Source organism: Centruroides sculpturatus, unplaced genomic scaffold, assembly GCF_000671375.1.
Source record: "Centruroides sculpturatus isolate CEXI.00-Female unplaced genomic scaffold, Cexi_2.0 scaffold60, whole genome shotgun sequence".
In the NCBI taxonomy this organism is placed as follows: Eukaryota; Metazoa; Arthropoda; class Arachnida; order Scorpiones; family Buthidae; genus Centruroides; species Centruroides sculpturatus.
Genome location: NW_019384349.1, coordinates 162508 through 189150, shown reverse-complemented (window position 1 = coordinate 189150; position 26643 = coordinate 162508). Strand labels below are relative to the sequence as shown.

The following is a 26643-nucleotide window of genomic DNA, read 5'->3' as shown; positions in this document are numbered from 1 at the left end:
TTCCCCTAGGCAGATCGCCCAAGTGTTGCGTTGCCATAACTTAACAAACAAACAAACTCTTTCCGTAAGGAACAAGAAATTGATCTAAAGTTGATTGTCTTATTCTTTTAATCAAAATTTTTCTAAAATGCGATAGCGCGTTGTCGTTTTCTATTGCCACTATGACTTTTTTCTTTCTTGGATGCCATATTGATTAAATATATAAATCACAAAACTGAAAAAAGAAGTATAGTACAAACACTCGGAAAAGCAATGCTTAACTCGCGAGTGCCTAACACCAACTAAAATTTGACACAAAATACTGTTACGTTCGTTATCCGAGACAAAATTTTTGCAAAATAAAAGTTCGTTAACCGATTTGGTCATTAACCGGGGTTCCACTGTATTTTATTTTTTGGTGTCTGAGACTTTTATTATGGAGAAATTCAAACCTTGACTTAAAAACAATTCAATGGGGCATTGAAAGATAAACAACTAATATAAGATTGTAAGATATAATTAATGTTATTTAAATTATTTAAAATCATTTAATAACAGTTGTTTATTATCAAATATTTAAAAAGACTAATTTTTTAGAAAGATAACTTGACAGCTTTATGATCTTTTAAACCGTTTCTAATAGTTTTTATTTCTATAGAGCTTTCATCAAAATAAATAAAACAAAATGACCCTTTACACCAATATACGTTGTACGTATTTTTGATCATATTTAAATAATAAAGTTTTATTCATAAATTCAAATAATATATAAACCTGACATTTTTAAATTAATCTCCAATAATTGACTTGCTGATATTGTAATTAAATAATCTTTTAACATTTCTTCTGACAGAATTATGAAATATTTAGAAACAAAATATAAAAAAAACATTTTAATAATTACTTAACAATTTTATTTTAAATTGGTTTATTTTTATATTGAATGTTAAGAATGCGTTATAACAACACAAAGCAAATATAAAAAATATAAAAAATGCAAACAACAAAATATAAAAATAACTTTTATCTATTTATATTAAATAATTATGTAAACAAAAAATATAATTTAATATCCTTACGTAATTCCCCAGTCTTTATTCTTCATTATCAAATCTAATGCTTTACTAAAATTTTCTTCAAATGTTTCTCTTTGCTATAATAAAAATTTATAGTAATTTAACTGATAATATGTAACATATTAGTCAATCAATTATTTATTGATAATAAAATGTATTAAAATACATTTGAAGACAAATTCTCAATAATCCAAATTAAAAATAATGAAGTGATTTTTTGAAACTATCCCCACTTCCTCAGCAGTTTACTTACAACTAAATTAAACACCATAAAACATGCTGAGCTTACTGCAATTTAATATTCAATTGCTTTTAGCCTATAAGAATAAGCTGAAAGCGTTTGAATATTAAATTGCAGTAAGCTCAACATGTGTTATGGTGTTTAATTTAGTTGTGATTTTTTTGAATTTATGTGGTAAATTTCTGAAATACAGTAACAAATAATAATAATAAATTTTAAATTTGTATTCACTTTTATTTACTGCTTCATCTCAAAAATCATTAATCATCAACTAATGCTTTATAAAAATTGTGAATATTTCAAATTTTGAGCAAGAAGAAAAGGACTTATGGAAATAATTCATATTTGATATATGATAATGATTGTTGAATTACACACAATTTTATTGAATTAATTTTGAAATAGATGTTTGCTTATGAAAAACAACACCAAGCAATAGTAATGCAAATGAAAACTTTATACTATTTTAGATCAAAACAATGGCATTTTACTGGTGTGTGAAATGTATAATGTATCTAGAAGAAATTTTTTATTATATTGTATCAAAAATAAATAAAATATTTTTTACTTTTTTTAAAAAATGCAAATAATAATAATATGACAACAAAATTTAATAACCATTTTAAATTTTGTTTAATTTTCCTATGGAAAAAATATTCATCTTTTCATCCAGTATACTCATTTTTAATATTTTTAACATTTATATTAATTTCTTAAAGATTAAATTTTAAAAAATTTTCATTTTATCATATATAAATATTTTATAATAAAATAAAATACTTTCTGAAAATAGTGTTTTAGTCATTACAAACATTTGCTTCATACATATTAGAAATATTCTACTTCCTATTTCATACAACAAGCTAATTAATTTTAACAAAATCTTGTTTATCAAACTGTAAAATTTATATGCAATACATATTTTAGTATGATTGTTTTGTGTTTACTGTAGGATAACTGATTAGAAGGTATCTCATACTTCAAATATACTCTGAAGTAATTATTATTGTTCCTTTTTTTGAATACATAATAATATCAATAATTTTTTTTCTTTTGATTAGTTGTACGAAAGTAAATTATATTCCTCCTAATCTCATAGCATTGAATAGACAACTAACTGATAAACCAAATAATGGATTATTTCTATTACATATTTTTATTATATAATAGTTACAACTTTCAAATAATTTACTACTAAAAAAATTAGAAATTATCATCATCTTTCTGAATAATAAAGTGCTAGTACAGTAGAGCCTCGATTATCCGACTCAACTGGGGACTGGGATTGGTCGGATAATTGAAAAGTCGGATAACCGAAAAGTATGAAAAAATCCATTATTAGTGTAGTATATTATTATATCCCATGTAATTAGTATATTAGTATATCGCTATTAACCTACTTCGCGTTGAATTTTCATCAATGTTAAGCCTAACAAAAATTTTTTTAAATAATAATCGTCGCTATTGTATCGTTAAAAATTAGAAAATTAAGCCTCGTTTAAATACTGGCTCCCTTTCATGGTCGAATGAGTGTTGCCAGCTGAAACACATAAAAATAATATTAAAGTAGCCAAGACACAGCCAAATGTTGTAGCGCCACATCACTAGCGGACATTTGAAATTTGCCGACTAGGACGGTCGGTTAATCGAGGGTTGGATAATCGATGCTCTACTGTATATCATTTCTAATATTTCAACTAAAATTGATATATAAATTACAGTGAGAAAAGTTATTTTATTCAACAAAACTATGTAAGCCCCAAATCATATCTCATATAATTAAAAAATAATGCATATTGTTTTTACTATCAGCCATGTATAAGTATTGAAACAATAAATGTAAATCAATTTTAAAAAAATGATAACAATTCCATAAATTATTAGTTTTTCATATTAAATATTATTAAAACTCAGTATAATTTACTTCAAAAATGGAAATAACTGATCATTTTAGTATAATTTACTTAATATTAACTATTTTAATTCCATTACCTGTGTATCACACATTTCAATTAATGCAACTTTTGCATCTTTATAGGATAAAGATCGAGATGCTTGATTTTCATTGCACTCATATGCACCTGAAAAGTCATCATTCTAAATTAATTAATATTGTAATCTTAAAGCTAAAAATAATGTATTAAATTTTCTATCAAAATATTTTCTAAATACAAATTGAATTTTGTACATACATTTGCTAATTTTTCACATATTTCATTATTATTTAATAAAAAGAGTATATACAGTATAACAGAATAAATTTTATACTAATTTATAAGTGAAATATTTCCTTATAAATTTTTCAAAATTTATATATATGTTGAAATACTATTTATTAAGAAATTTTTTTATCAAAACCTGTCTAATGAAAGCTAAAAAACAGTTTATGTTTATGCACATTTTTTTAGACACATTGTTTATGTTGTAAGATAAGCAATTATGACTGACTAACCCGTCATGGAATGCAGCCAGTCTTTTCAACCATGTTTGTTTTTTTTGTTGTCGTTTTCATTAACCTGAATACTGTACACTCCCACTTTTCAGTACTTTTCTATAGACTCATCTACTGACTTTTCCTGCCATTTCTGTAACTGTCATTTTTTTACTTGCTGAATAAACAGCTTTTTCTTAACACTTGGTGTTTTCAATTATGCATGACCTAATGGGCAAGTTTAAGTCATTTTATTCGACTTTACGTCTGTCCGCCACAAATATTGAAATCGTAGTATCACTAGAAAAGTGTTAAAAGCACATAAAATCATATTAAAATCCATACATTTACAGTAAATGTTAATATAATCATCATAAATCATAGAGAATGAAATATGAAAACATCTATGACTCTGTGTTGTCATCTTATTTAGCAGTCTTTAAGAGCTCAATATTGGCATTTTCCACGGTAGTTCCAATATCTACTGTTTGGTGTCGTCATCAGCGCCACTTGATATTGGTAAATTTTACATAAATTAGTTTATTTTTTACTATCGCAAAATAATTTTAATAACTGTATTTATTATTTAACCTTACAAAATCATCTTATTTTATAATGTCTTAGAGCAAACCACATTCACAAATAAAGAATTTGTGATATACTGTAAACATGACCAAATTGTAAACATGTATATTTACAAATATGTACGTACAATACATGTATTCGTAAATTTAGATTACAGTCGACCCCCTATAACACTGTTGATTATTCCGTTTTATATGAATTTCATGTTGTACGAGTCACTTAGATTTTACAAATGTGTGTGCCAGGCTGTGAATGGCTCATGTATTTGTAAAATCTAAGTGACTTGTACAACATGGAATTCATATAAAACAGAATTATCAACAGTGTTATGGGGGGGTTGACTGTACTTTTTTCCTGTACTATATTAAAAACTAAAATTAATTTGTTTGTAAGCTTCAAATAAATTCTTATTAACCATATATTATTAAAATGCCTTTTATAAATAAAATACAGAACTGGGAATGGTTATTTGTGGTTTAGCCTAGTGGCATGTAAATTTGGAGACAAGTAAATTTGACTTACGTCGTTTTTCGACTTAAGTCGCCTCTCCTGGAACCAATTACCGACATAAGGCAAGGTATACCTGCATTAGTATTATTTATATATTCTTAGTTTTTAGTGATTGTTGTCAAGCTAAATGAATAGAAAACTAAAAGAAAGAATTTTGAGGCTATTAGAAATTGTGGAAAAAGAAAAGAGTAGAGAAGAAAAAAGAAAAGAAAATCCAGGTGCAATTCAAAGACATTTGTTTGCTGACAAACCCACTATTGAAGCACTTGAAGATATTCTCCAATGATGAGTTAGAAGATAATGTAGACAGACAGGATCAGGATACACTTTCAGAGCAGTCTGGAGGTGATTAAGCAGAAATTGAAATAAAGCCTGAACATACACAAAGGAATGGAAAAACTAAATGGGGAATTCACTTTCCCACACAAAATAGACAAACAGCTGATCACAATTTAGTTAGACACCTTCCTGGTGTGAAAGCACAAAAAGGTGTGAATTCACCTGCTTCTGCTTGGAGGTTATTTTTTACAAATAAAATTTTGGATGACATTGTGAAGTATACAAAAAATATGTTCAAACTGTATCTGGGAATGAAATGCATGTGATATGTCAAGGAGTGAAATGGAGGCTTTTATTGGTCTTCTCTACATGGCAGGAATTCTTAGAGCTCTGCACCTGAACTTTGGTAAGTTAGTTTTACACTTTTTCACAATGTTAGACCAAACCTCACATATTGGAGCAAGCTTGTCAAAGTTACGTGGTTGTATCCTAGTTTCAGAATCATCGAATCTTACAGATCTAATCAGAGACTTGAACCTTTGTATATTCATGCAGTTATGAAAGAATTCCAACCCAGTTTGACCACAAATTGAAAGTCAAACTGGGTTGGAATTCTTTCATAACTGCATGAATATACAAAGGTTCAAGTCTCTGATTAGATCTGTAAGATTCGATGATTCTGAAACTAGGATACAACCACGTAACTTTGACAAGCTTGCTCCAATATGTGAGGTTTGGTCTAACATTGTGAAAAAGTGTAAAACTGACTTTGTCATAAATATTCGTCACAATTGACAAGATGCTCAAATCATTCAGAGATAATTGCAGTTTTAGACAATACATAAAAAATAAACCAGTAAAGTATGGTATTAAGATATTTGCCATGACTTGTGCAAAGACTTTTTATACCATGAACATAGAAGCATATATGTGGCAGCAACCAAAGAGCCCTTTTACAGTAGAAAATTCAGGACTAGCTGTAGTATCTAGACTTGTTCAGCCAGTAAGCAATACTGGAATTCCTGAATGTAACCACTGATAATTGGTACATTTCTATACCATTAGCAAAATGTCTTCTAAAGAATCACAGGTCAACATTAGTTAGAACATTACGGAAAAACAAGAGAGAGATCCTACCTGAGTTTACAAACACAAGAATTCTCTCAGTAAACTCAAGTATATTTGCTTTTAGAGGCAGAATAACTTTAGTAGTCTACAGCACCAAAAAAATAGAGTTGATCCACTCCTCTCTACAATGCATAGCACTGATGAAATTGATCCAGAATCCAGAAATGCTAAAAAGCCATTTATTCTTACATTTTATAACTTCACAAAAGGGGAGTTGACATAGTTGATGAGTATATAGCAAGATACTTGAAAGAAAGGACCAGTGTTGGCTGCTTACCTTGTTTTTTTATCCTTTTCAACATTATTGAGTTAAACAGCTTTATTATTTACAACATCAAATAGGAGAGTTCAACATACTGAGGCAGAACTATCTCAAAGAACTAGTGAAGGAACTATGTCGTAATTATTTGATAGAACGCAATCATTAGCCAGATCTTCCTCAACAACTAAAAAGAAATATTAGACAAATGTTGGGACTGGAAGAAGAGGTAAGACAGCCTTGAGAAGAAGAAGAAGGACCAGGATGATGCAGCTATTGTACTTGGACACAAAACTGAAAATCGATGATTAAAGGTCACATTTGTCAGCATGTCATTTGCAAAAAATATATCACTGTAGCTTGTATCCAGTGTGCAACTGAAAGTATTTCTGAGTCTGATGATGACTAAGTTAAATTTTTAATATCGTATATTAAGCTTACTATCACACAAGTGCTGTGAAATAATATTTTATTATATTTCACAGAAATGTTTAATGCATTAGAGTTTCTTCTGTGATATTTTCATATGCAATACACTTTCAGTGAAGTTTATTGTCCTTTTTAAAAATCAAATTTAAAAATTAAAAAAAATTCATACTTTATGTTAAATAAATTTTAATGTTGATATTTAATATGTTTTCTTTTAAATAACTTTCATGTTAAAACAAATTTCAGATATTCTCTTTATTATAAAAATATCCAATGACTGTGAGCAATCCATGAAAAACTTTTTTCACACAACACCTTGTGGGTTAAGAAATATTACAGAAGATTTTTTGAAATTTTTGGGTAAAGAGTCAACATTTTGCTCAAACCTATGGAGTATTTTAATTTTTGACCTATATATGTAGACGTTTCAAGTTCCTGAGACAACTTAGGCGATATTATCAATATCCTGACAGAGGAATCATGAATAAAACTGTTCAGTTATGAATCTTCTAAATGCACACAAAAGAGATATTTAAGCAGAGATATGGTAACATCGCCTCATTTTTATTAATAAAATATTGCTACATTGCTTGTTAAGAAATATTCATTACTATTATTATGTTGGATGTAGTGGGTTATACTCAGTTGTTAGCTATTGCTGTGTACTATGCCAGACCAGAGTCAAGGCATAACAACCAAAACAAGACAAAAATTAAATAAGNTTTTGGTGGTGTCATAATAAGGTTAATTGGAATTAGTGTTAGGGATGGTGTTCATGGATTAAAGTTTATTCTCTAGTGATAGACAAATTAGGGATATTAAGAAGAGTAAAAAAGGGGAAGACAATATATGAGAGAGAGGCATGTGCTTCAAACTCTTAGTATTATTTGAGAAGTCACGATATGTCCTAAAATCCCCTATTGAGTTTATGAAGTCAGTGCTCAGTATTACATTAATAATAGCATAAACTTGGTTCTTTTCACTTTTGGTAAATGAAAACAATGTATTCGTTAAAGAAGATAATGCTTGTGCTCATACTACTACTAGTCTGACCAAGTAAGATCTTCAGAATGTGAATATGCTCTATGGCCTCTATTTCATCAGACTTTTCTATTATTGAACATATGTGGGACATAACTGAAAGACAATTGAATTGCCATCAGCTACTAACCCTGTACTAATAATATCTCATTTGCAAGGTCAAATTAAGCAGTTTTGAATAATATAAATCAGGATAAAGTATGACATCTTTATGACACAATAGAGAGGTTGAGGCGCACGTTTTAAACGTGTAAACGTGTATGTGTGACGTTCGGCGCCGCTTTCCCGTAAGCCTAAAAGTTTGACGATGGTGTTTGGAATGTCGAGCGTGATTCCACCGACTATCCAAACACCATTGTCAAACTTTTAGGCTTACGGGAAAGCGGCGCCGAACGTCACACGTACACGTTTACACGTTTAAAACGTGCGCCTCAACCTCTCTATTGTGTCATAAAGATGTCATACTTTATCCTGATTTATATTATTCAAAACTGCTTAATTTGACCTTGCAAATGAGATATTATTAGTACAGGGTTAGTAGCTGATGGCAATTCAATTGTCTTTCAGTTATGTCCCACATATGTTCAATAATAGAAAAGTCTGATGAAATAGAGGCCATAGAGCATATTCACATTCTGAAGATCTTACTTGGTCAGATTAGTAGTAGTATGAGCACAAGCATTATCTTCTTTAACGAATACATTGTTTTCATTTACCAAAAGTGAAAAGAACCAAGTTTATGCTATTATTAATGTAATACTGAGCACTGACTTCATAAACTCAATAGGGGATTTTAGGACATATCGTGACTTCTCAAATAATACTAAGAGTTTGAAGCACATGCCTCTCTCTCATATATTGTCTTCCCCTTTTTTACTCTTCTTAATATCCCTAATTTGTCTATCACTAGAGAATAAACTTTAATCCATGAACACCATCCCTAACACTAATTCCAATTAACCTTATTATGACACCACCAAAACAATTCATGACTACAAGGCATAGTAACTAGGATGCATCTCAATAGAATATGTAATCTCATGTATTAGTTAACTAAGCAGTTTATAATGATACAGGAACTACATAAGCAAGCAACAGAACTTATCTGTGTAACAGTTTGTAGCAGTTAATTCTGTCCAATCACTGTCATTGAGTTAAGAATCATCTACAAGACTTTACTATTATTCACAGAGACTTGCAATGATGCACAGTTAAAATTTTCCATATAGCATTGCAAGCAATATCTCAGAATAACATTTTCTATTCATATAACCCAATGAGCTGTTACTTCTTATAAACTCAGAAATGGACACACATAAATGTTTAAAAAGGAAGAAACACCATTATACAGTAAAACTAAATAATAAATCTTAAAAATTATGGACTGTACAGATAAGTAAGGCTATTCACATAAAAGTGCTAAGTTAATCTGCAAAGATTTAACCATTTATTCTTATTTCACCTCTTAACCAATTTTAACCAAACTTTGTGATAATGTTTACTCTTTCACGATGTTACACTTTCAATTTCTACTGACAAATATTCACATTTTCCATTAAACAAACTATTTATTTTAATTTTCTCTATAATGTTAAGTTTGAAATAGCTTCAATGTAAAAGTGTAAATTTACTTACCTGCAATATGTGATAGTAAATTGTACAATAGAATTGCAATATTTCGAATATCAACTGAATTCTGATTACTGTTGTTATCCTGTAATTGTGAAAAAACAATTAGTTTACATAATATGTTTAGTAAAATATATCAGTCCTATCTTCCAAGTATAAAGCATGTATCTTGAAAGAAAATCAAAACACATATACAGTGGTGCCTCGTATACCGTACGCCTCAAATAACGGATGCTGCGAACAACAGACTTTCCGTTCGGCAGTTACGTGAGGTAAACAACGGTCTTTCTGCGAACAAGTGCAAATGATGTTTCCACTCTTTTGCCGTTGCCGATGACAATCTGCTATTTTTATAATATATTAGTATTATTAGAATATCTGAAGTACAGAGCTCCCGTTGGGATTCGGCTTACTCCCTTGTTTATTATGTACATCACCTCAGTGCAGGGTATTTACATTTATTCAAGTGTCGTGCAAATCATGGCTTCTAAAAAAAAAAAACAGAAAGGTGATTTCAATTGAAACAAAGCAAGACATCATCAGAAGGAGTAAAAGTTGACAAAAACTTCCTCGTCAAATGGGGAGAGGTTCAGGAGTTTACAAACACTCATTATCCAAACAGAGCTGAGGCCAACAGGATCAATGATCTCTACAATGACACCCTTGCCCGTCATCTCCGACAGGTGTTGAAGAAGAGAGAGAAACAGACCACCTTGGACATGTTTTTCATGAAACCTGCTGCCAAAAAAACAAAAGATGCAACAAGAGGAGTTGACCCTGCAAGCTCCGGTAGCCTCTCCTGAATCTGACTCCGATTAAAAAATAATAAAAAGAGACCTGCTGAAATGTGTACAAAGTCTGTATCTGTATGAATGTGTAAAGAAAGTGTTCCTCCACCTCCTCCTCACAACATCTGACTACCCGGAATAATTGGTGACTGCTCCATTTTCATTTTTTTATGGACAGTATGGTTATTTTATGCTGTGGAACGAATTATATGTTTTAACATGTATTTCTATGGGAAAATGCATTTCGTATAATGGACTTTTCACTTAACGGACTTGCACCTGGAACGAATTAAGTACGTTATATGAGGCACCACTGTATATACTTTTTAAAATAAAAAACTTTTATCTAACACAGTATATTTTAATGAGAAAATCTTAAAACAGACATTATTTTGATTTATTGTATAAAAGATTTTAGATAATATGATATATATCTGTATATTTAAAAATTTTTTATAAAATTCGTTTACACACAATTCTGTTTTACATGATAAATAAATACATTTCTACAGAATGCATGTAAAAAAATATGTTGTATATATAGAAAAACTATAGATTTGTTTGACTTAAATAATCAACAAAAATAATACAATAAATCATATGAAAAACTGTGTTAAAATCTTATCATTTTTATGCACAGTACTTGCACTTTTTATTTCATAAAGATTGCACATGTATAAAAATGTATTATATAAAGTAAATTAACACTAAGAAAAAACATGTTACTAATTCATAAACACAAAACTTAGACAAAATAATATGAGTTAAACATAACATGTTTTTATTCACTATCACTCTCAGACAATAAATGCATATGTTTGCACAAGACAGCAATTTCAATGCTACTGCTAGAAATATCTTATATTGTCTTATTATACATTGCCATCTTACTCCATTGGTATAAGGACTACCAAAACACATTTCAGTTGTTATCAATAAAACAAAGCTTTAAAAATTATAACTTACCATTTATTGACTTTTCAGCAAAATTAATAAATTTATATATGCACAGATTTTGTTGTAACTTTTATTAAGATTTTTATACCATTAAACATCAAAAAGATACTTTTCACTTTAAACACTAAATTCAAAATGCAAAACATAACAAATCCCCTCTTGATGTTATATATATAATTAGGGGAATTCCCCAGAAATTTCTTTTCTAATTGGACCCACAAACAACAACATGGCAGTGAAATACAAGGCAAGTGCCACCTACAGTATAATGCAAAAAATTTTTACTTTAGCGTTTGGGTTGATCATGTTAAATCAAAGTAAACTGTGTAAAAAGAAAATGAGATTTTTTTCTAATTTACATTAAATCACAACTGTGTAAAACAAGCTCACATAAAAACAGAATTGGGTGTACTTTGTTGACTTTTTCATATGGAAAACTGATACAGTAAACTCTCAATAAGTCTAATTCAAAACTTTTTTTTATTTTGACTCAACTTACACAGATTCAATGCATTCTGTTTCTATAAGTCAAAATAGTTTTGAGAATACATTTTCCTAACTAAAAATTTAAGATCCAGAGATTCTATTTCATGTTTAATTTTGTGGACTGTTGCATCTTCAAGGAAATGAATGATATTATCACACAATTGCAAATTGGTATTGTTTCAAATTATGCTTCTGATTGTACAACTTAAAATTCAAACCGAAATTAGCATTATTATTATTATTATAAAATTTGATTGATCAATATCAATCAAATTTTAGTGCTTTAACCTATCCTACGTTGTTCCTGAAAATATTTGTGTTGACCTCATTGACCTGCATGGGCAATCCCAAATATTTTCATTACATCAGAATGTTTTTGATACTAGATGTAGCTACATGTCACAATTTTTATATTAAAATGAACTTTTAAAATATAATTTTTTTGTTTCTATATTATTCAATATATTTATTTTGTTTGTGAAACATAAAAAAATAACTTTTTACGATACAGTAAGCACAATTATTATTTTTAAAAAAAAATTTTAGGCTTAACATCCACGAAAATTCAACATGGCGTCACAAGCAACAAATAAAAATTTCAGCATCAAATAGGTTAAAACTGTAATTTTTTAAACTGATATTTTTATCACAGACAGTTACCAGTTAATCAGTGTATTGACTATTTTCACTCAAAAGTAGATAGACATGGCAAATAACAGAAAACTAAAGATTTTGTCAATAGTAGAAAAGATATCTATCATAAAACAAAAAGAAAAAAATTATAAATTTCAAAAGAATTTAACATTGCATCGAATACTCTATATAACAACGTGAAAAACAAGAAGAGAATATTGGAGCTTCAACGAACAACAGAATCAGACAGAATAAAAGTGCTAAAAAGTGCTTGCTGAAGTGGCATTCTTGTCAATAAAAAACTTCTTAGAGAATAGATTAAACAATTCAGACATACTGGATTCAAAGCAGGCAGCTGGCAGCTAGGCAAATTTAAGAAGAGTCAGGGAAGAGTTTTAAATAAAATCTATGGTGAAAGTGCAGAAGTGCAAGAGAATAATACAAAAAGGTTGAAAAGTTTACCAGATTCTACAAACTATAGCCCAAATGATAGTTTCAATGTAGGTGGCACAGGCTTAGTCTTTAAATGTCAGCCAAACAAAACAATGGTATTCAAAGGTGATTCATGTCACAAAAGTAATAAATACAAAAGATGTATAACTCTTAAAAGAAAATATGACAAGTAATGAAAAACTGCTATTGTTATTAATTGGAAAAAGTTTAAAGGTTTGATGTTTTTGCAATTCCAAGATGATAGTATGCAGAAAATAATAGAGAAAGTCCTGATGTCATCCATGCTAAGCAGATGATAAAAATTATTCTTTTTGTCAACAACTACAATGTACATTCAATGATTCTCACTCTGAAAGTTATAACAGTTTAATTTTTATCACCAAACACCTCTTCTGAATTGCAACCTTTAAATCAAAAAATAATTCAAAATTGTTACACACAACTGCATGTATGAACTTTCGATAAATGTAATAGTCATAACATTAGTATTGATACATCATCTTGCATTTACTTTATTCAGTATTAAAAGTGATTAGTCTGTATTTTATTAATATATTTACTGTAAATAATTTTTTCACACTTTTTAAAAATTTTAAACTTTATAATTACAGAATATATTTTAAAAAAATGTATATATTCCAGACTATTCAAATTTTCAAAAAATTCTGGAGACAATCATAGAATATTGCTTAAATTCTAGTGACAATGCAAAATTCTAGTTTGAATTACTCAAAAATTAAAAAACATGCATCAATAAAATATTATTTCATATTTCTTATAATTAAAAATTGTAACTATATATACTATGTATATATATACAATATGTAATATAGGTCTACACATACATAAGCTGTTTTTTTTTTCAACTTCCAATGGTTGATAAAAAAAAAGACAAGTGTAAAATGAATTTATTACCAAAAGTTAGGTACAAACATGGTTATTTTTTGACATAATCACCATGAAAATTGAGGCATTTGTCATATATGTGGATGAACTTTTCCATCCCCTCTTAACAGAATGTTGCCGACAATGACTTGAGACGGGCCCTAAGGTTGTCTTGAAGATCATTAGTCTCAAACCTCTGCCCTTCTAGCCACTTTTTCTGTTCAGGAAACAGGTGGAAATTGCTCAGTGCTAAATCAGGGCTATACACTGGGTGTTTAAAGGTGGTGAAGCCTTCCATCCAGCTTAGAACTTTTTAATGTGTGAAGACTTCCACCTCTTTCCTGAATCGAAAACATGGCTAGGAGGGCAGAGGTTTGAGACTAATGTTGATCTTCAAAACAACATTGTTAAGGCCAATTCACTGGTGGAAACATTTTAGGAAGAGGGAATGAAAAAGCTCATCCACAGATATGACAAATACCTCAATCTTCATGGAGATTATGCTGAAAAGTAACCATGTTTGTACCTAACTTTTGGTAATAAATTCATTTTGTTATTTACACTTGTCTTTTTCTTATGCATCATTGGAGGTTGAAAAAGAACCATTCTCGTATATTATTTAGAACAACTTGTGGAAAATGTTTTATATGTAATTATTTCATTATAAAACTTTTTTAAATCAACACATTTATATTCGTTGAGATATTAAAAGCAATTCTTACAAGAGAAATAAAGAATGCAATAAAAGTGAATTGAAAAAAGAAGAAATTTAAATGATGGAGAATAATATAAAATTATCAAAAAAGACACTAAGTTACCAACAATAGGAAGGTTAATGATCAATAAATATCAGAAAAATTATAGCAAATAGATATTATCAAATCTGCCTCTAATATCCAATAGACAGACAAGACAATGTTTTATTGTGAATAACATTTAAAGATTTCTTTTAAAATGAAGTTTTAGAAGAAAAATCATTTAACTAAACCAATATGAGATATTTTTCTGTCTCTTTTATCAATGAAAATATTTTAATTTTGATAAAATATTTATTTCAGACTACTATAAATTTTTATTGAGTTTTTTTATTGTAAGAGTTCTTCATATTTTCAATATTAATTTTATAAGTAATTTAAAAAACAAATTTATTATCAATGAAGTAATTATACATAAAAATTATAAGAATTTAGTAATTTACTTCCTAAAATTCCTAACTTTTATCAGTCAAATCTTTAATCATCAACTGAAAACAACTTGAGATGTAAACAGATAATAACTATCTATTATTGCAATGTAATAATAATCATCAAATAAAATGCACAATTCTTAGGAAAAATAATTCTATAATATACATTAATAGGACCAAAAATATAATTTCTCTGATAATTTTATTTTTATAAAATTTGCTCAGAGTACCAAAATATATACAAAATTTAGGATAGATGAAGATGCTGATTAAAACAATTACTAGATTTGTATTTGGAACTGGATTAATACTTCTTTATGTTTTGCAAAATTATTGTTTAATTATAGTTTTAACGAGTGTTAAGAAAATAATTACTTTAGCTAGTTTATTGAGTCAAATGAAATAAACAAGTTTCAAATTCTTTGTGATTTATATTTCAAAATACAAAATATGTTTTGATTCTGTTTTATTGTTGAAACATTTCAGAATTATTCAGATGCTACTTATCAATTTTATCAAAATGTAGAATAATTAAATAAAATAATGATTGGTTATTTTTTGTTTATTATTAAAAAATTCTCTTTTACATAAAAAATAATAAAAAATACTTACTCCTTCAAATGGTTTAATAGGATCTGAAATAAAATATGTTATTGTTATACAAATTTTAAAATACAGGTATGAAATATTTACTAATATACAAAATATTATCAAAAGTAAACCAATAAATAATAGTAATAAAAAATTTCTACAATTATGTGTTCATTTTAAACTGCAAATTTGATAGCAATAATATTAAAGAATGTTCTTAGCTCATCATATTGTAAATTTAAATTTGCTAAGGATTTAAGGTTTATGTTTGTCATATTTTAATGGTAATTATTGTTGAAGGATCATACCAGTTAGTTCATGATGCTATGCTGTAAACCAGGGCTTCTTAAACTATGGGTCGTGACCCCATTTGGGGTCGCTTAGCAAAATCTTGGGGTAGCGAGATTTTAATGCAAAATATTGAAAATAATTTGTACGAGTTTGAAAATGGCACGCTTTGTGTCATAGGTTGTGAGTTGCGCTTTGTGTCACTTCTGGTGCAGCGAGACGATTCAGCAACACTGTAGTGTGTACTAGTGTAGTGTTGTCGCTTTTCAGTGTATTCAGTTGTCTCTGTTCCATTGTAACACAAGAGTGAACTGTGGTAGTACACCATTATTGTTTTTGCAAATTTGTATATATCAGGACTGTGGAGTCGCGTAAAAATCTACCAACTCCGACTCCGACTAGGGGCGGACTTGTTACCGAAAGAGATCCGGAAATTCTGATGTCATCACGTGACCTCAGAATAAAAGGTTCAATAAATAGAAACTTTATTATAGAACGTAGAAACTTTTTATTCCAATGCTAAAAGACTCCTCTAAGTAATGAACAGTCAATATATAAATATGTATTCGATAATTTTTACTTTTCCGGCTGTTATATATGACAGAGGGAAAGTGTAATGATCGGTCAAAAAATGACCCCTCCCAAATTTTTACATTTTTGGACTCAGGACACCTTGAAATTTCGAGATATGCAAAAGATTTGAGGTTTTTTCTATATGTGTGGATGTTAGACTGTGTGGGGGACATGATTTTGTTCACCCTGTTTGAAGTCTAATAATTTCTGTGGTCAGAGTGGTTAGAATCGTAGTCAGATAATTTAACACAGGAGTTAGTTATTAACCGTAAGAGTGGTTGAACTAAATCATGTCCCCATACACATTCTAACATCGTAGGCGAGAATATCTTAATGGGTTTTACTGTTAAATGTACTATTATAAAATGACAAAAAAGCTTACTTTGAGGGTAGAGATGAGTTTTACATTTTTTTTAAAATTTTGAACGCTAGTAACGAGTAAAATATTCATTAAGACATATGACACATGATCCCTTTTATGTCTTCACCCTGTCGACCTTTAATTAAGAACCAAAATTTAATAGTATTAATGCCCCTTTATACGCAAGCTACAGTGCCACATTTCATTTCTTAAACTTTACCCGTTCTGAGATATTAAACAATATCTCAGAACGGAAAATAAAGAAATTAAACAAATTAGACGCAAACACACACGCTTGCGAATTTTTCCTCTTTTATTGACTTTTTTGGGGGGTTCGGAAGGTCTCCAAACGTGTAGATTTGCAAACAAAACATGGAGGGTCAAATTTGACACGATTTCAATATTTTTCCATTGTATATACATAAGTTGGGAAGTAAAAAGGAGTCGGAGTCGGCGGATTTTTTGACGAAACAGCCCTGGTATATATCTTTATTTTATGTTTTTTTTTGGGATCGCGAAAAAAATCACAATCATAAATGGGGTCGTGAATAAAAAAAGTTTAAGAAGCCCTGCTGTAAATTATATAAACAGTATAAAATGAGTGAGTAACAGAGCCGACCCAGTTATAGAAGCAGTTACCTAGAACAGTGGTCCATGGACCACAGGGAGAAAATTTAGTTGCCTGTGGAGAAATTTGCATGTTGATCAACTGAAGGTTACACGAAGTATTATGAAAGAAATGCAAAATGCTTAGTTGCTTTTTCTCACTCATTGGGGTTTTTTTTATTAGAATATAAAACCAAATATGAAGTGACTGTTATCAATAAATAATGAACAATAAACAATATTGTGAGTGTGATTGTTGTCCTTCGTAAAAAAGCACTTAGAATCCATAAACTTATTTGAAACAAGCAGCAATGATCTTTAGGTTTGCATTAAATTGTTATAATTAAACAAGCGAGTTTCATATTAATATAGTAAAAATATGGTCATGAACTTTGAACTTTTATGATCATTATTGTACAGATTTTGTATTGTTTAAAAAATTCGTGATAGTGTAGATTCAAAATTGTGAGTTTAGTGGTCCATGAGCTCAGAAACATTGCATACTGCTAACCTATAGTGCAAAAATTTAAGGGTGCCAAAAATTCTTGGGCCAGTCCTGATAATTAATAAACTGAAATATTAATAGAAATAGCTAATAAAATAAGAACAGAAATCTACTGTTTCATTAATCTTACAAACATATTTATATAATCTGTTCATTCATATATAAAAATAATAAAATTGAACATAATTTATCAAATTTATAATAAAAACTTTTACATTTTATTTACATCTTTAATAAAGTCAATTATAATTATCACAATGTATTAATTATTGCATGATTTTTAATCTACCATAATACTTTATTATTAAAAACCAAATCAATATTAGAGTTTTCGTTTACTTGAAAAATAAATGTTTAAAATTGAAATAATTTATATTTTTTAACAGTGTTATCACAATTCATTTATAAAATAGAATATATTTTTAATTCTATTTGATTCTCAAAAATATTTAGTAACATTTAATATTTGTTTTATGTTTATTTCATACATTTCTAATGTTTGTTGCAAACTTTATATTTTCAATGCAGTTAGAAATTTATAAAAATTTTAGTTGTTTACCATATTTGAAAAATTTCAGTGTTAAGCACAGTTAAAATAATCAAAATGTTATTTTGTTAAATTAAATGCTAACTAAAACAAAGTACAAATATTTTATAATTACATTTATATTATGTAAGGAAATTAATTAAATTTATAATACATACCTATTTCACCTAATGGAAGCTCTTTCTGTTTTACTCCGACATATAATATTCCAACCACAACAAAAAATAAAGTTGTCACAATCACAAGGAACATTGAAATACACTGAGAATAGTTGGTATTTGATACAGTATCATCTTCTACCTTAAATACCTTCCTAAGTGTGCTGTCATCACTAGTATATCCATTGGCTTTTGTAGAAAGATGATTTAAACCTATTAATTAATCATAATATTTAAATATTTATAATTAAATATTCAAAGAAAATATAAAAGTTTAAAATTTGAATAATCAAAACAATATATATTAAATATTTAGACTAATTCATAAATTTTAAAATCAAACATGAAATTATAAAAACATTCAAACACACTGTATAATGTACAACTTACTTCTAACTCCCAACCAAAATAGTGCTTAACTCAATATAACTTCTTTCTTTCACTAATGTTTTCAAACTTACAGTTCTTCTTCAGGTGAAAAAACAGACAAAATCGATGGTATTCAAATCTTTTTCAAACAAATTCTGAAATGGAATATTCTAAGGAAACCCATGCAACTGTTGTCTTACTTTGCGCATGCTCTGTAGATAGAAATATAGCTTTTGGCTTCTCATGTATCATAAGAGTTTGTCAGGCTATCAATAAGGATGAACTATCCTTATTGATATGTTGATTGTTATATTGTTGATACTATCGACTTATATTGTTGATACATTTATCTTCTCTTGGTGTTTTATATATATAGATCGCTTCCATCCAGTGCAAATGGTGTGGTTGCTGTGTCGTGTATATTATCTTTGCCTCATCAAATAATGCTTGTATGTCAGGGTCCATGGTGTACTGCGCTAGTGCCATTGTATGTCTCTTATGTAAGATGTCGACTTTATGCTCCTTGAGCCTCACTTCCAACGATCTTTTTGTGGATCCCACGTATATTAAATCTTTATCCCACCTATGATCTTTTATAGAGATCATGTATACTCCTGCTAATTTGTCGTGTTGTGGAATATCTTTTCCATTACTTAGCATTCTAAAAGGAGTAGGACATCTTCTAAATATTAAGGTGGCCTGTTTTCTCTTGGCAATTTCTTTATACAATTTCTATAAATACTGATTATAAGTAATCAGGATTTTATCTTTCTGAATGTTATTTTCTTGCCCTTGTGCTTCTGTTTGTTCTGTTCGTTGGAAACGAAGCTTTTTTTTGACCCTCATAGCTATCATATTATTATATCCGTGTTGTTCGGCAATAGTATTAATGGTGTTGGTCTCTGTTGCAAGTGTCTGTAATGTCGATGAGTAGGTGTATGCCCTTATGACCAAGCTATTAAATGCTGCTACCTTATAATGCCTTGGGTCATTGGAGTGTGCAGTGATGTACAATTGATCTGCCTGCAGTTTTCTGTATATCTCTGTGATGATAGTAAGTTCGAAAACATTAATGAAAGAAAGAAGTTATATTGAGTTAAGCACTGTTTTGGTTTGGAGTTAGAAGTATGTCAAACATGAAATTTTTAACAAATTTTAACTTTTACTGGAGCAAATCAAACAATTTGCTCCAGTAATATATAGGTGTAACATCATACAGGTTCTTTTAATTTTGCTCCAGACATAAAAGTTAGAATTTTTATATGTTGTACAAATTATTTACAGAAAATAAAAAGCAAAAGCCAAGCTTACTATTCTTTTTTAATAGATTTGTTATTGGGTCTTATTATTATATTACATACTATATCTATGCCTGAAATCAAATTCCATCTCATAAGCCAATGTTTGGAAAATATTGGCAATGTTCCAAATGAATAAATGAGGTTTAAGAAAATTAAATAAAAACAGATTCAAATTTGGAAGCCAAGGCTTTTTTAAATATAATTCTAGTAAGAGATGTGTAAGCAATATTTATTTGTAAACAACCAACCATCAGCCAAATTAATCAATTGTGTAAGAAAATCACCAAGTTATGTAAGTCTAATGCTGTTATTAAGAACTCTGTAAGGCTGAGACTCCACTAGTGTAAAAACGGGCATAAAATGTGATTAAATGTTTTTACGGCAAAGGTTTTTACGCTAGTGGAGTCTTAGCCTAACATTAAATAAAATTAATTTATTTTTAATTATTAAATTTACCANTAATATAAAATTATCAAAAAAGACACTAAGTTACCAACAATAGGAAGGTTAATGATCAATAAATATCAGAAAAATTATAGCAAATAGATATTATCAAATCTGCCTCTAATATCCAATAGACAGACAAGACAATGTTTTATTGTGAATAACATTTAAAGATTTCTTTTAAAATGAAGTTTTAGAAGAAAAATCATTTAACTAAACCAATATGAGATATTTTTCTGTCTCTTTTATCAATGAAAATATTTTAATTTTGATAAAATATTTATTTCAGACTACTATAAATTTTTATTGAGTTTTTTTATTGTAAGAGTTCTTCATATTTTCAATATTAAAATACAATGAAAAAGTTTTCATTGTATTTTAACTGAAGTCAATATTTCTTTTGATTACTGATAAGCAAAAAATAAATCAAGCAAATTTCTTTAAGGTTAAAATAATAAAAAAGTAGAAAACAGAAAATGTCGCATGGCTACACTCATGCACATAATCAAAGATTATTTGTGAAATGTAAAAGTACAAGTTGTCTATAAGGAATAAGACAATCTGCTTCTTATTCCTTACAGGCAAAGGGTGTCATCAATTGAACTGTTCTAGATACTCAGCAGATTGTCCAGTATACTATGATTGTGCAAATGTAAGATAGTCCACTAACAGCTGGCAAAACCCAAAACAAAATCAATTTATTTCAAGTTTTAGTTTCTTTGCATTGGACAATCCTAGGATTGTTCAAGCACCAGGCTCTGACTGAAACCATACTACAAAATATTAATCTTACAGATGAATTTTTATTTTAGTAAGATTGTTTTAGAAAATATTTTATATTCGCTTAAATCGCATTTATAATTTAAATGCAATAGAGAGTAAAATTAATAAAGTCTTTAAAATGTAAAAGCATTCTACACTTCATACAAATGATTATTACTTCATAAATTATTGATATTATATTGTGTTTATACTTTCTGATTTATGAAATTATATTTCCTCAAGTTGCCAATGCTTAATTTTTTTTATTTTCTGTGGTTGCCATATTGAATTTGAATTTCTCATCATAATTTAGCTTAATGTTTCAAACAAAATTTTGATTGTTTTGTTTTGGTTTTTTTTTTTGTTATTATTATGGGGGTTTAGTAATTTATACCAGTGGCTGTGTACTATGACGGACCAGAATTAAGGCGTAGTAACCAAAAAAAAAAGACAAAAATTAAATAAGTGATAAGTGTGTCAGTGTGTGTGTCTGTATTCAGAAATTTCCTAACAATATGACATGTACAAACATTGCTAAACCCGATATATAACATAACTAAACACCAACCGTATGCCAAAAATCTATCGAGCTAGTTTAAGGCAAGATACTAAATGAATTATGTAACCAATTTGGCTCTAGAGGTAAGTGTTATGCTTACCTCTAGAGCCAAATTGGTTACGTAATTGGTTACTGGTAATTGGTTGTGTAATTGGTTACTAAATGAATTACATAACCAATTTGGCTCTAGAGGTAAGTGTTATGCTTACCTCTAGAGCCAAATTGGTTACGTAATTCATTTAGTATCTTGCCTTAAACTAGCTAGATAGATTTTCGGCATACGGTTGGTGTTTAAATATGACATGTATTCAATATAGTGGCCTTCTGTAGTGTGATGTATGTGTTTCTATTCAATTGTAATGTTCACAGGCTTTTGTGTAGTGTGTGTGTGTGATACAACACCTGTAGAGGAGAGAACGACAGGTACAATAAGCACCTTACCAACCCTCCATAGATGCCTTATTTCTTGGGTGAGTTCCATGTACTTGCTGATATTTTCAATGCATGTGTTTTGTATATAGTGAGTGTTTGGAATGGCATGTCTATAATGTATGTGATTTTATTGTGCTTGTCAATGAGTGTGATGTCTTGTCTGTTGTGGTAAATTGTTTCCTCTGTGATTATGGCTCTGTCATAATACATTTTGTGCGTGTTGTTTTCCAATACTGTCTGTGGGATGCATTTGTAGTATGGTTTTGTGGATGTCTAATAATTTGTGTTTGTTTGCAAGCTCTTGGTGTATTGTATTTGTTACTTGATTACGTCTGTGTAAATAATCTGTCTGTGCCAAGAGCTTGCAACCTGAAGTGATGTGTTGTATAGTTTCTGGCATGATGTGACATTTTCTGCATGTGTCATTCGTGAGTGTTGTATCTTTGAGTATGTGTTTTCTGTAGTTTTTAGTATTTATGATCTGATCCTGTATGGTAATCATGAATCCTTCCGTCTCCCCAAAGAGGCATCCCCGAACTAACCAGCTGTTTGACGCAGTTTTGTCAACAAAATCCTGGATCAGTCATAATGATGCCTGCCATGGAGTGTCTTTTGAGCCCACAATTGCTTGATGGTGTCTAGAGTTACTGCTTTAGGTAACTGTGATGTCTGTGGTTTTTATATGTTGTGTCATGTCTGTATGATGTAAGTGTAAGTTTAATGGTGTGTTATTTGAGTCTGCTAGAGTTACTGCTTTATGTAATTGTGATGTTTCTTGTTTTTTTGTAGAAAAATCCTTGCAGAGTCTGTATTTGTTTGTAGTGAAGGTTAGCTATGTCAATCAGGCCACATCTGCCATCTTTACATGGAAGGGTTAACCTTTCTATGGCAGATTTAGGAGGATGTTTTTTATGCTTAGTAAGTGTTGTTCTTGTTTTCCTTGGAGTTGCTTGAGATCTATGTGAGTCCAATGTATAACTCCAAAAGAATAAGTGAGTACTGGGACGACATATGTGTATATTGCTTTAACTGTGTTCTGAAAATAGCATTTAACCTACTTTGGCATTCTTTAATTAATCTTTGGTTTATTTGTGTATGTTCTGTTAGTTTGGCCTGTTGGAATCCTAAATACTTGTAGAACTCGCTCTCTTCCATGGATTCAATAACATCTCCATTCCCAAGTGCAAAATCTTCTTTCAAACGATATTTCCGACAGTTCAGCTGATTATGGTTTTAAAATGTTATTAATGTAAAATTACTGAAATGCTGTAATGAACAAAAAGAGCTATTTATTTGGGAGTCACTCTACATTTCTACAGTTTTTGCATTTATCTAGGCCAGGCTTCTTAAACTATGGGTAGCGACCGCATTTGGGGTCGCAAGGTTTTAATGCAAAATATTGAAAATAATTTGTGAGAGTTTGAAAATGGTGTGCTTTGTGTCATAGGTTTCATGAGTCGCGCTTTGTGTAACTTCTGGTGCAGCGAGGCAACGATTCAGCAACACTGATTGTAGTGTGAACTAGTGTAGTGTTGTCTCTTTTCAGTGTATTCAGTTGTCTCTGTTCCATTGTAACACAAGAGTGAACTGTGGTAGTATACCATTATTGTTTTTGCAAATTTTTATATATCTTCAATATATATGTATATTTTCCTTTCCTTCTTTGTTCTTGTTCTCTTTGTTTTTAACTTCCTAGAAACTTCTTCAAAGTGTGGGTGTTGAGTAACTGTGTTAGAAGACAAAAGAAAAGGGGTAGCCTGGAGGGCAAAAGATAAGACATGTGAGACCACCTTTGGCTGGGACGTCGGAGAGTGAAGACATGTGGTGGAGTTGTCCAGGTAGTTTTAGCATCGTCAATTATCTTGGGTACCCATTCTTGACTAGTACTAGATATCTATCTGTCCTATTTGTCTATCCTTTCCTTATTTCCCTTTTAGTATAAATAGTCAGTAATTTTAGTTTTTAGCTATAGTTTTTCTGTCACAGATAAATTTGTCTGGTTAATCCTTTGTCACAAGATTTTGAACTAATGGTTCTGCCTTTTGTATCTGTTGCTTTGTTTGTACTGAGTACTAACGGAATCTGTCAGAATCTGTTAGAATCCTGCAAAGTGAATAATCACGGGTGAAAATAAAGGTAACATTTTATTTGTAATTTTGCCTATATCTTTGTTATATCACACTCACCACATGCTTATCACTACAGAACATCACTAGAATAATACAGTTTTTTTATTTATTCGGCAATTAATTTATTAATTATTATATGGAATATGTTATTTTTATGTATTTATTGATGTTTTTAGGATTAAAGTCATTTTTGGCCATGGATAAATGGCTGAACTTAAGTAAGAAGGGTAATGATGCAGAAGACAATGCTACAAAGTCTCCTCAAGCAGGACTTATTATTGACAAGCAGTCATCTAATGTACAAGAAAGAAAATATAATGAGTCTTTTCTTCAATTTGGCTTTACATTTAAAAATCATAATAGTAATGAACAACCTCTTTGTTTGATCTGCAATGAATTATTAGCTATGGAGTATGAAACCATCAAAATTAAAAAGACATCTTGAATCAAAGCATACTTCATATGCCAATAAACCAAAAGAATATTTTGAAAGATTGTTAAAATCTTTAAATAAAGATATAAAATCTTTTGAAGAATTTATGACTGTTAATGAAAAATATTTACTCACATCATATGAAGTTTCATACTGTATTGCTAAAAATAAAAAGCCTTTCACCATTGGAGAAGATCTTGTATTACCTACTGCTACTAAAATGGTAGAAATATTACATGGAAGTAAATATGGCAATGATATTCGAAAAATTCCTTTGTCAAATGACAGTCGCAAACAGAATTTCTGAATAAACAAGGATCAATTAGTGCAACTTATTACAAGAATTAAAGAAAGCCCAAAATTTTCAATTCAGTTGGATGAAACAACTGATATTACCAAATTAGCTCAGTTGTTAGTATATGTCAGATACGTTTATAAAGAAAACATCAAGAAAGAATTGTTATTTCGTCGTCCTTGTAAAGACCGTACTAGACAAAAAGACATATATTGTAAAGTTCAAGAATTTTAAAAAACTGAAGGGTTAGAATGGAAAAATTGCTATGGAGTATGCACAGATGGTGCAAAAGCAATGATGGGCCAAAATATTGGTTTTAAATCATTTTTTCAAGCAGCTCATTATGATCATATAACTTTTACTCACTGTCTTATTCATTGGGAGGCCCTTGCAGCAAAAAAATTAGCACCAGAATTGAACGATGTACTTCAAGATGCTGTTAAGATTATAAATTTTATTAAGAGCCATGCCCTTAACAGCCGCTTATTTTCAAATCTCTGTAAGAATACGAATTCCCACTACACAAATTTATTATTACATGCAGAAGATGGATATCAAGAGGTCAAAGTTTAAGAAGATTATTGTTATTAACCATTTAATGGCTGTGCTCGAATATATTCGAACAAACTAAGATGGCCAAAATGCCCGGGCCCGAATATATAACAGCAATGATATATTTTGCCCAATATTCTCTTTTATTTATGTTATTGCAAAAAATGCAGTTTTGATGAAAAATAGGGTATATAATTTTTGTAACTATAATAATAAATACAATTTTACAACTTTTTGTGCAATTTTTAATTTTATATTTTTGTATGTTTTTAAACACATTCTAAAACTATATTTTTTCATATGTAGGCCCTATATATATTGTTACCTAATCAATAAATCATCACGAAATATTTATATATCTTTATTTTATATTTTTTGGGTCGCAAAAAAAATCACAATCATAAATGGGGTCGTGAATAAAAAAGGTTTAAGAAGCCCTGTACTATATAATTAAATCCAGCTACACTTATAAACAAGAAAATTCAAATCAAAATTTCAACTAGAATTTGAAACAAAATTTTCATATAGAATTACTGTATTAGCCCGAATTTAACGCGACTCCAAAATTTTCATAAAGATATTTAGAAAAAAAATAATACTCATAAAAGAATTCAAAGAAAGTAAAATTCAATCAGATAAGCATTTATTTATGTAATTACAGTAGAGCGTCGTTTATCCGAATCAATTGGGGACTGGGGTGGTTCGGATAACTTATTTTTCGGATAACGAATCATGTACGAAAAAATATATTAATTTATCCCAT

At 29.3% G+C, this 26643-nt stretch overlaps 1 protein-coding gene across 1 annotated transcript in view; it reads right to left on the bottom strand.

Annotated features, from left to right (window-relative positions):
• Nucleotides 1–26643, bottom strand: part of LOC111636991 (inner nuclear membrane protein Man1-like) — a 57375-nt gene that overhangs the window by 24190 nt on the left and 6542 nt on the right. Inside the window, exons 2-6 of the mRNA XM_023382396.1 lie at nucleotides 18605–18817; nucleotides 15588–15610; nucleotides 9594–9672; nucleotides 3289–3377; nucleotides 1059–1132 (exon numbers count right to left, since the gene is read on the bottom strand). Of these exons, the coding sequence (XP_023238164.1) occupies nucleotides 1059–1132; nucleotides 3289–3377; nucleotides 9594–9672; nucleotides 15588–15610; nucleotides 18605–18817 (478 nt within the window). The remainder of the gene's footprint in view (nucleotides 1–1058; nucleotides 1133–3288; nucleotides 3378–9593; nucleotides 9673–15587; nucleotides 15611–18604; nucleotides 18818–26643) is intronic.